Source organism: Pyrus communis, chromosome 13 (assembly GCF_041283825.1).
Source record: "Pyrus communis isolate YQ-2024b chromosome 13, ASM4128382v1, whole genome shotgun sequence".
In the NCBI taxonomy this organism is placed as follows: domain Eukaryota; kingdom Viridiplantae; phylum Streptophyta; class Magnoliopsida; order Rosales; family Rosaceae; genus Pyrus; species Pyrus communis.
Window position 1 is genome coordinate 4,055,599 of NC_142577.1, and position 10,446 is coordinate 4,066,044.

The 10,446-nt window shown below is 34.4% G+C and overlaps 2 protein-coding genes across 3 annotated transcripts; both read left to right on the forward strand.

Moving 5' to 3' along the window:
• The first annotated feature begins 811 nt into the window (after nt 1-811).
• Nucleotides 812-1,898, forward strand: LOC148691626 (uncharacterized). Its single transcript, XM_088682346.1, has 6 exons — nt 812-994; nt 1,068-1,154; nt 1,262-1,301; nt 1,393-1,446; nt 1,527-1,583; nt 1,669-1,898. The coding sequence occupies exons 1-6, from the start codon at nt 852-854 to the stop codon at nt 1,726-1,728; spliced, it is 441 nt and encodes a 146-aa protein (XP_088538472.1). The 5' UTR covers nt 812-851; the 3' UTR covers nt 1,729-1,898.
• Nucleotides 1,899-3,273: 1,375 nt separating this feature from the next.
• LOC148691627 (uncharacterized) lies at nt 3,274-8,438 on the forward strand. Of its 2 annotated transcripts, XM_088682822.1 has the most exons (13): nt 3,274-3,463; nt 4,156-4,257; nt 4,416-4,487; nt 5,193-5,345; nt 5,727-5,917; nt 6,235-6,324; nt 6,442-6,495; nt 6,676-6,726; nt 6,913-6,955; nt 7,551-7,590; nt 7,678-7,752; nt 7,906-8,038; nt 8,203-8,438. In XM_088682822.1, the coding sequence occupies exons 5-12, from the start codon at nt 5,889-5,891 to the stop codon at nt 8,013-8,015; spliced, it is 492 nt and encodes a 163-aa protein (XP_088538948.1). In that variant the 5' UTR covers nt 3,274-3,463; nt 4,156-4,257; nt 4,416-4,487; nt 5,193-5,345; nt 5,727-5,888; the 3' UTR covers nt 8,016-8,038; nt 8,203-8,438. The 2 variants fall into 2 exon arrangements, with proteins under 2 accessions (XP_088538948.1, XP_088538949.1); XM_088682823.1 differs by having other exon boundaries at nt 3,310-3,463; nt 5,727-5,922; nt 7,906-8,438.
• Nucleotides 8,439-10,446: the final 2,008 nt, after the last annotated feature.

Consider the following 10,446-nt stretch of genomic DNA (forward strand, 5'->3'; position numbering starts at 1 on the left):
TTGATAAAAAAAATACAAAAGAGACACGAGAAATCCCTCAAATAAAAAATGGAACGTGGAAAATGAAAACTGCACCCACGTTGAGCAAAAAGCAGTTTGATAAATAACGTTTAAAATCAGTCATCAACCCTCACCTAACGTTTAAAAATTGAGAAAAAAAAAGTAGAAACAATATAAACAAATAAATAAACATGGTAGCCAGATAGCTAAAATCAACAACAAATTATTATACAATGATGAGTAACTGGACAATCAGATACCATCCAATCTTCATAAACAATATCACACACTGTAGTACCGTAAAAACTGGAAAATAATAATAAAAACAAATGATCAAACATATTGATCAATATTTATCTGGCAATAATGTCCATGAGTTACTCTACACACTCTACATTCAACCATTCCAATTTCACGATCCCTTGCGCTCTAACGTGGGATAAAACTGGTATTAAGCAACGCCCGAGTCATCATTCTTCTTTATTTCAATTTTTTCGCTTTTTTGCTTTGCCATTCTTCTCCCACTTCTTCTCCCCAGGCATAAAAAGGAAATTAATCTAGGTGTAAGTTTCTTTTTTTCACTTCTTTTTCCTGCATGGTTGTACTCATTTTACACATTTTCATGCAAGCATAATATGTAATTGTATGAATTCCCAGGTTTAGCTTCATATGGGTTCTTTTAACTTCTTCCTTTGGAATCTTCATTGTGCGTTTTTTAAAATATCGGTTAGATTATGAGTTTCAATTTTGATTATATTAATGTGCTATATGTGTGCTATGGTAATTTTAAAAATTATTTTAAAAATTATTTGTTTTCATTCTCAGGATATTTACAAGAATACCCACAAAAAATGAAGAAGGAACTACCTATTTATAAGATCCCAAACAGACGTGTCTCTATTTTTACACCTGGTTGGGAGATATCTGTCGGAGTAAAAACTACTGATCTAAGCCAACTGATTCTCAAAGAGTGGAAAAAGAAGAAGCATGAGCAGTATGTATCCTAAATTATATACTAAATTTGTTACAAGGAACTTAATTATTTTATATATACCTTCAATATATAGGTGGCGCATGAAAAAGGCTGTAGAAGAATTAAAACCTTCAACAACTCCTCAAATCATACGTATTTGGAATAAAGTCCAACAAATTAGGTACAACACCATTTCTTACCTGTTTATTTTTATTGGCATTCTCTATATCATTCTACAAATTAATTATCTCAAATTATAAAATAAAATAAAACAATTTATGGGTGTAGGAAAAAGATTAACAGAGGCCAAACAACTTTTCTAAATACGGTAAGTCTTCTCTTATTTTCATACAAAAGTATACTATAAATTCAAATTGCATTCAATTTTCAAATATAAATAAAATTGCATTTTTTGTTAGTTTTACAAGCATCACACCCGTCTCAAAGTGCAAAGGTTGAAGTACAAGATTAAGGTAATATTTCTTATTATTTAATTTTGTAAATATGGTTACAGTTTGTTACCTCAAACTTGACAAATATATTTATCTTTCAGTATTCTACAAGTAACTGGAGTAAAAATATTGCCATGAGAAAATTGTCAAACTTAAAGGTATTTAGGTTATGTTGCTTACAATCTTTATAGTTGGGATTGTGCATTACAGTTAGACTTCTTATTTTATCATTATTGCTTGCAGATTAACCATGAAAATCTAAAGCATCAAGTGCAAGCAAATGGGTGGCAATCATGGCTTTGATTTCACACGTAGACGCTATGTTTACATATGTACATGTTGTCCATATTTTGCTTTGCTTCATATATTAGGAGTTCATCCCTAGCTAGCCTATAACTTTGATTGAAAACTTATGAATCTAAAACATTTTGATTTAAGGACATTAAGTGTTGTCAATATGTATTTAGAAATGAAATTACATGTCATATTTTCAGATTTTTTTTATTTATAAATAATATATGTTTTCTCATTTTATCTTCATTGTTGTTTTAAAGAAAAAATAGTAAAAAATGTATGAGAGATTACTCACATATGTGCAAATTGGATGGAATATATGCTCCTAAATTCTTCAACAAACGTGGCAATATGACAATATGGCATACGATAACACCATTATCACTTTGGAATGATGGGATGATTGTACGGTAACACCATTATCTCATCAACCTTTCTTCAACTCAAGCAATTGGAACTACATAGCCTGACCCATGCTCTAATGTTGAACATCTCAATCCCAACCCAAAATGGCACACCCATAATTATGTACTCACTCCTCTAACCGCATCAACTATCCCATTCACACATCCATTGAATAAATGATCTGCCACCTGCTCGAATGACGCCAAATATTGCCCATAATACCTTTTTGTCCACCATAATAAAAAAATGTTGTTGTGCACCCTTTTAATACACCCACTAATCCACATGTTACAAAATATATTGATCAGTTCACATTTTCTATACAACATTAAATAATTAATCATATTTTTTAATTTTTTATATGAGAGTTTAAGGAACCTAACTCTTGATCTTCTGTACATCTGTACAATATATAAGGGTAAAATGGTACTGATGGATATAATAGAATTCTAACTACACTGAGTAACTTAATTACCAAAGTCATAATAATGATCAAGCATAGCTCATTTCGTGAAATCAAATTCTATCAGCCAAATGAAAAAAAAAAAAAAAAAATGGAATGGTTAGTGTGCAATTCATAAATTTCATATTTTGAGTACAATGGGCAGGTGCAAAAAGACTAAATTAGATGATTGAACATAATATTTTTTATTTTGACATTTAAATTGTTTTGTATTTTGCTACGAGTACTTACTGTTTTCATCTACTATTTTTTATTTATTTACATATACTTGCTATCGTTCATAGGCTTTAGGTAGGAACTTGCATCTAAAATCGTATGTTGTTTGATAAGTGCATGAATAACATTTAAATCATTACTTTACACAAAGTAAAAACGAAAAACATGATAACTTTTTAGGACGTGCATGATAAAAAAAAAAAAGTTCATCTTTACACAATATATTTAAAGTATATCTTGACAATTACAATGAGAAAAACTAACCCAATACACCTTTAGGGGCGCGTAGCGCCCGTGATGCAAAAATGCCTCTCGCACGCACGTTAGTGCGTGCAGAGAGGCTAGTATTTATAAAAGGAGTTCAGTACCAAACCAGTAGGTTTGGATATTTCAGCTTTTTTACGAAGCTGCCATTGGTTCGAATGACGGGAATGCCCGTTCAGGGTTAACATTGCACGGTTGGGGGTAAAAGTTGGGTGGGCATTGTTGTCAGTTTGGGTTTGGGACAAGTTAGGATTGTATTCGGTGGGATCAACCGCTCGGTGTGGGATTTGGTGAGGGGAAGGCATGCGGCTTACAGAGAGGAGGAGAGAGAGAGAGAGAGAGAGGGGGAGGGAGAGAGCGTTCTGCAGCACGCTAGCAGTTTTCGTTCAGATCTAGGTTTGTTTTTTTTTCCCTTAAAATTTAGATTTTTTTTCGCCATTTTATGTTTCGTTCAGATCCGGGTCCGTTTGGTTGCCGAGAAATTCACTTGAAATTTTTCTTTTTGTTGGGTTTCAATTTGTTATTTGGGGTCGCGTCTGGGATGAATTGCTTGCCGGCATTTGAGTTCGGCATTTCATAGATCATATTATGCATTATGTTAGTGAATCGTGCTGAGAACATGTCAATCATATTTAGATTCTGTGCAAGGAAGGGGACATATGAATCCTGCTCTTGATGATTCATACTTAGGCTTCTAATTTCATACAGAAATCGAAAACCCATTTGGTGAGCCCTTGATAATGAGAGTGGTCAAACGCTAGAACATTTGGAATGAGAGTGGTCAAAGCCAATCATGTTTTTGTATTATTTTCGAGTTGAAAAATTAGGTTTTGCTTCATAAGAAGTTCAAATCACACTCTATTGGCTCTGAGACTTGGAAACTCAATATCTTTGTGATGTTAGATTAACATAGTTAAACTATATTTTCTTTTGATGGACATATCTAAATTTCTATATTTGCACTGTAAGGATGTCTTATCTGGTGAAGTGTTCAAAATCCTTCTGCTAACTAATTTAATAGGTTGAATTTGTATCCAAGGTTTTCTTCCAATATGGTCTGAATTATTTTGTTTAATTAACGAAAACAGGTCACTTCTCTCTATGGTGGTCCCTTAGAGTTTACGTTTATCGTGCAAAGCACAGAAGACCCTGCTTATCGCGCTGTATCTATGCTACTATCAGAGCTTAAGGTATACGCAACAATAATCATGGTTTCTTTAATATAAGAACATCCAGGACAAGTCATATATAATATACGCTTGGAAGCACAAGTTTAATGCATAACATTTTTTAGGTTACATGTGTTCCCAGAATGATCTGTTTTACGTTTAACTTCATTTCCTTGCAGGACGAGGTTGATGTTAAGATTGTTGTGGCTGGTATTTCAACCACCTGCGGTCAGAAAATTCACAACCAATTGGTATGTACCTGATTAAAATAATTTACGCTTTGCTACCATGCTGGTGCAATAGCAAGGTCTTGCACAGTTTAAGTGTTATCTTATCAAATCATTATGTACCTATAATTGTTCTATATGACGAGTTTCTTTTCTTTATGGAATACAGGAATATAAATTTATTACTAAATCTTAATGGTGTAGGGTATATGTAAATGAATTCAATTAGAACTCACATTTTTGTTTTCTGTTTTGTAGCTGCCTTGATCATTAGTTGGTGATATTTGAGAGATTGGGTCATCTGGTTGTTTGGATTTAAGTGGGATTGAGGTTATATTTGCCGCTTTTGTGATTTGGGTCTGGGTTATGGTTAAGTTATTGCTATTTATTCTGGGTTTTTGCTGAAATTTGTGTTCAATGAGTGTGAGTTCTGTAATTGGTTTGCGTTCGTTCATATAACCTTCTGTTCTTGGAATGTGATTTAGTTGTGGCTCTTTCATTTGATTCTTAATTCTTTATGATTCAGCATTAAGTTGATATTGATGATGAATTTTTCCTTGCGATTAATGCTTTCATGTTTAAATCTTAATAACTATACTTGCTTCTCTTGGGTGTATGTTTTGCTGGTCATGAAAAACTGTCGGCCAGTCTTTTTGCGCCACTGTTTGGCACTCTTTCCGTGGCTATCATGTTTCTCTCTGACCTTATAAATTTTGCCTTCATTCACAGCAAAAAACCTTGGGCGAGCAAACAGGCATAACCAATTCTGCCAGAATTGCTGGAGAATTCCACAACCAAGGTCATCGAGTACGGCCGGAAGCATGTTGAGGGTCGAGACGGCGATAGCACCGATGTTGGCAAGAGCGGCGACCCCTTTTCAAGGTACGGTCTTCACTGATTTGAAGTTTTAGTTTGTTTGTGATTTTTTTTCTTTTGGATTTGTAATTTATCCTTTTGTACCTGACAATTTGTGATCCAAAATTTTTTTCGCGCGTTTTGATTTTCCTGTGAATTTATATGGGTTTAGATTTTTATTGTTAATTTACTGATGTTGGGGGATCATTTTGGCTTCTAGATTGGTTTGAACATTTTTATGTCTTTGTTTTTTCCTTTGTGTAGTTTTAGTCAGATTGAAGTGTTCTTTGTAATTTGAGATTTAATTGATGTGTTTAGGATTATCTACATATATATATATATATATATATATATATAATCAATGTTGAAATTTTAAACTAAATCACTATGCTGCAATCAAACCCACAGATTGTTGGGTCCAAAAAAAGGAGTGAACAACATGAAATTGGCTTTGGGTAAGCTTCCACTCTCTTCTGTGTATGATCTCTTTGAGAAGTGATTTTGGTTTGTGCTTTCAAAAAAGATGATGATAATGGAGTTCTGGATTATGATTCACCCCGAACAACAAGGATGGATATGCTGTCTATGCCAACAAGGGGGTAAGGTGAGATATAGTTTTCGTCATGTCTTTATAGTAGCTTGGCATTTTCCAAGGACTTTTAATTGCTGCTGCATTGTTGAATACATTAAGAATGATCCGGTAAACCAGAGAGGGAGTCATCAGCTTATGGATCTGTTAACACATCCAATGTGTTGTAATCTTTTCGCTACTTAAACATGTTAAGACATCAACTCTAAAAAAAACTTTGGTCTGCTACTTTACTTATGGTGCTGTTGGTTTACTCCAACGATAATACCTAGCTAGGATAGCCTTTTCTTTATGTCTTAATTATTGATAGTGCTGTCATCATGGCAGGCTATGTTGGAGCAAAAACTGTGCAGGCAAAGACATAAGAGTGATGGATTTTGGAATGAAATGCAGAGGATATCATTTTGTGCTGCTTAAGTAAAATTTTCCTCTTCTGTTATATTTGTGTGTTGGATATTGTAGAAAATTAATATAAGTTGTATATTCATGATAACTGACTGATTAAGATTACTTACAAGGGGTCTATATGCACAGGAGAACTCAAAAGGTTTTAAAGGATCCTTTGCAGATGCAGGATCTTCTGCTAAGGTATGGGAATTCCTATTGTTAAATGATAACATTGTAATCCGAGTGTAATTACTTTAGGTTTTTTTTTTTATTTTAGTTTTTTATTTATTTATTTTATTTCTGTGAAATGTTATTTACAATGTCAGAATGTTTCTTTGAATTCAGTTGCTAAGGTTTCTTTTTATAATTTCCCCTTTTAAGACATTTGCAGTTTTGTCCGGATTGTGTGAGCCGTTGCTTCAGCCAAAACAGGTGCTCTCTCCATTTTTCATCTCTTCCATACTCGAACTCTTCGATTATCAACCAGATTTCAGACTGTTTTTGGGATATACTCTGCTATTTCATATAGTGTTAGTTCAATAGTTTAATCCTAAGACCTAGCTCATGAGACATCAGAATTTCGATTGACTTAGCTTTTGTCCTATGCCTTTTTTGTAGGAACAACAGGGATTGTAGACTACACAAACTTGGAAGATATGAAGTACGCAGTAAGTCCTTTTACTTTCTCACTCCAGAGTCCAGACATTCATATTTTCTGTAACCTTCTATGGAGCATGGGTACTAGGAACAACAGGGTTGTTGAATATTGCTTTTTCAATATGTCGATGTGTCTGAAGCGTCTATAAGAATCTCAAACTTCATAAATAATTTCCATGCAGATCAAAAAGCTTGATGGCTCTGAGTTTTGAAATGCTTTTGACCACCAATCTGTTCGCGTATGAATCTTACAAGTTGAAAATTTATTTTCTTTCCTCCTGTATTTTTGTTTATCTGTTGCTCTGTTGGGTTTTTTTCCAATAACTCAAAGGGCCAAAAGGTATTCCCTTTTCATATTCTTCTCTCCCAATTTCTTTAGGGTTAATTTCAATTTTCTTATACTATTTGCAGTGGTGCTGTTTAGGGTTTAACTATTTGATTTCACAGATTCATTTCAGACACGGTAAATAGTTACATTTTAAATTTGTATTTCATAACTTGGTTGCTTGATTCTAATGTCGATTCGTTACAACAGAAGTGAACTTTTTCTTTCAATAATTTAATCTGATGCAACTCTGTTTTTGTTCTCTCATGTCTAGGTTGGTGAAGGACATGGGGAGAAGAGCACTTTTGAAATGGGTACGAAAGGAAATAAACTTGCTGAACTGCATTGGCATCTATTGTTCCGGTTTTTCTTTGACAAGTTAACTTGCTCTCTCTTTGCAGTAAGGTGCACAAATATGGGAAAAGCACGACAGGGGAAAGCTGGGATATTGTTGTGGATGAGGAGACCTATTACGAGTGAGTCTGGACTTGGTTCTGGTTCTGTCTGCATATAGTATGTTGAAGCAGTCAAAAGGATTTCAGGGGAACCAAATATAAATAATTTAGATTACATCTTCTGGTATTGCTCTTCCTGTAAAAGTAATTTTGATCTTTCACTTTTTGATGAAGGGCTGAGCTGTGAATTAAACCTCGAGAAAGGCCACCTGGCGTCTACCCTGCCCTTGATTTTGGATCGTCGTCGCTTTCAGTTGATGAACCACCAGATGAATTTTCTCTAATATCGTGCGGCTCAAAAAATTTTGTATGTGTTTACGTGTATTTTTGTGCTCTGAATAATTCTAATCAAATTCCATTGCTCTCCTAAGCTAAAGTCAGAATTTGTAGCGTATAAGGGAAGGTTAGCAGATACTTGCCAATTATCCAAAGCTGGATATTAAGGTCTTTAAGCTTAATATCTTTTTGTAGGTGTAGCATCTGCTTGGAAAAAGGTTTCAACTTTAATGTCTGTATGTGTCATTACTCTTCACTGATTGTGAAGAACCAGGATTGAAGAAAAGCATCCTTTAAAGTTTAAACTGGAAGGGGGCAGGTTATAAATTACAGGTGAAATGAAACTAGAAATATATAGTCTTATGATTTGTGTCTAAAAACATAATAAATGATATTACATCCATCCATGATAATAATAAGATTGTTATTTATGTGGTTATGAGTTTCAAGTCTCTTTGATTAAACATTTTCTTTCGCACTCAGGGGTTCACCATGAACCACCTCTTTTTGATCAGCTATTATACTTGAATATGATTATCAAGTATAAACATTTTCTTCGGTCATCAAATTATGTAGCAGTAGCCAAATATAAACATTTGAAATAACGTTGCTTAAAAGAGCGGCTTTAATCCAAACTCAATTCTTTTCGGGGGCATATTGTAGGTTGATTCACATTCATTCTGATTACTCGAGAAGTTCCATTTCTTGAAATAGCTTGCATCCTTATTGCTGGTCTGACAATCATTCTGTGGCTAAGGCCGAATTGTGGTTGTCTCAGAATGCACGGGCTAATTGTGGTTGCATCCTAGCTAGCTACGAAGGGTCTTTAGTCTTAGCCACGACTTGTATGAAGGACTGTTCCCAGTTCCTGGTGGGGTTGTGAATATGACTGGTCTTAAAGTTCTGTCTCTACAGATGGACTAGCTTCTTAAATGGCAGTATGTATAGTTCAACCCTTCTTATCATCTTTGAGTAAGAAAAATCAAAGCTTTAATTATTCTGCATGACTTTTCATGCATTCACCATCGTGTGAATACATCAGAGTTTTTGGCCAAATTTTCCACATAAAATTTAGAGAGTTTTAACGAAATACTCCTGGTACTCAGTCTTAGCTACGACTTGTATGAAGGACTGTTCCCAGTTCCTGTTGGGGTTGTCAATATGACTGGTCTTAAAGTTCTGTCCCTACAGATGGACTAGCTACTTACATGGCCGTATGTACAGTTCAACCCTTCTTATCATCTTTGAGCAAGAAAAATCAAAGCTTTAATTATTCTGTGTGACTTTTCATGCATTCACCATCGTTTATGGTTTTACCAACTACACAAACTGAGTCGTTTTTGCTCTTATCTGTGGGAGTTTTATGAGTTGTATCTGGTGTGCCTTGCCATGAATAGTGAAGGATCATTGACTCTCTACTTCTTAGCAGTAGCTGGATAGTCTTTCATATACAATTGGATCATGATAATGTTTTGAGGCATTTCAAATTATTCCACATGTAAATAGTTTTGAATTCAGAGTTTAGTCTTTCAATTTCAAGCTGGCATATGATCCTTGAATATTAGCATTCTAATTTTCTGACGGTAAATAGAAAAATTGCATGTAAATCGAACAATGTTTCATAATCTTTTGTATGTTGGTACTATTGTTGATCCAAAGCCACGAGAACTTTGTTGGTCTAATCTTTTTTGCATGTAAATAGAAGTCTGATCTTTTGTGTGTATACAAGCAACAGTATCATTTAAATGCTTTTAAAACCCGCAACATCGCATGGGCAATTGTTGCTAGTTATAACCAAATGTATGAAATTGAAATGCTATAGAAATGTTGTACGAGGTTACAATTAGAGAGATTTTTCAATGTGACCGGAACATGGGATGATACATCACGTGTCACTATATAAATGATAGAACATGGGATGAAAAAAATTTCGTTACAATTGTACCAAAATTTAAAGAAGTAAATTGTAATTTACCCATTTTACTTTCACTTGCACATTTACCTATTTGACACCCAGCTTAGGTGGGCGTATTATATCCCAGTAAAAATATCACATCCATCAAAAAAATTAATTATTCATCTATATTAATACAATGTATTTGAAGGAGCGACGATTCCCAATTCCAAGTGGGGTCTTAAATTAACTTGTGTCTCTATAGATGTGGACTAGCTAGTCCTAAATAGCCGCTTAGTTTAATCCATCTTATCATCTATGAAACTTTTGTCCAAGATTCCAAGAGTCCGTCCGACGACTGCTACTCTCATTGATGTGCACCGATTTGAAAATGCGGTCTCATGCCGTAAAGGATGGTTTAGAAAAGGTGAGGCTCCCTACTATATATAGGTAGCACTACTCTGATTGAAAATGCGGTCTCATGCCGTAGAGGATGGTTTAGGAAAGGTGAGGCTCCCTAGTATATATAGGTAGCACTACTCTGA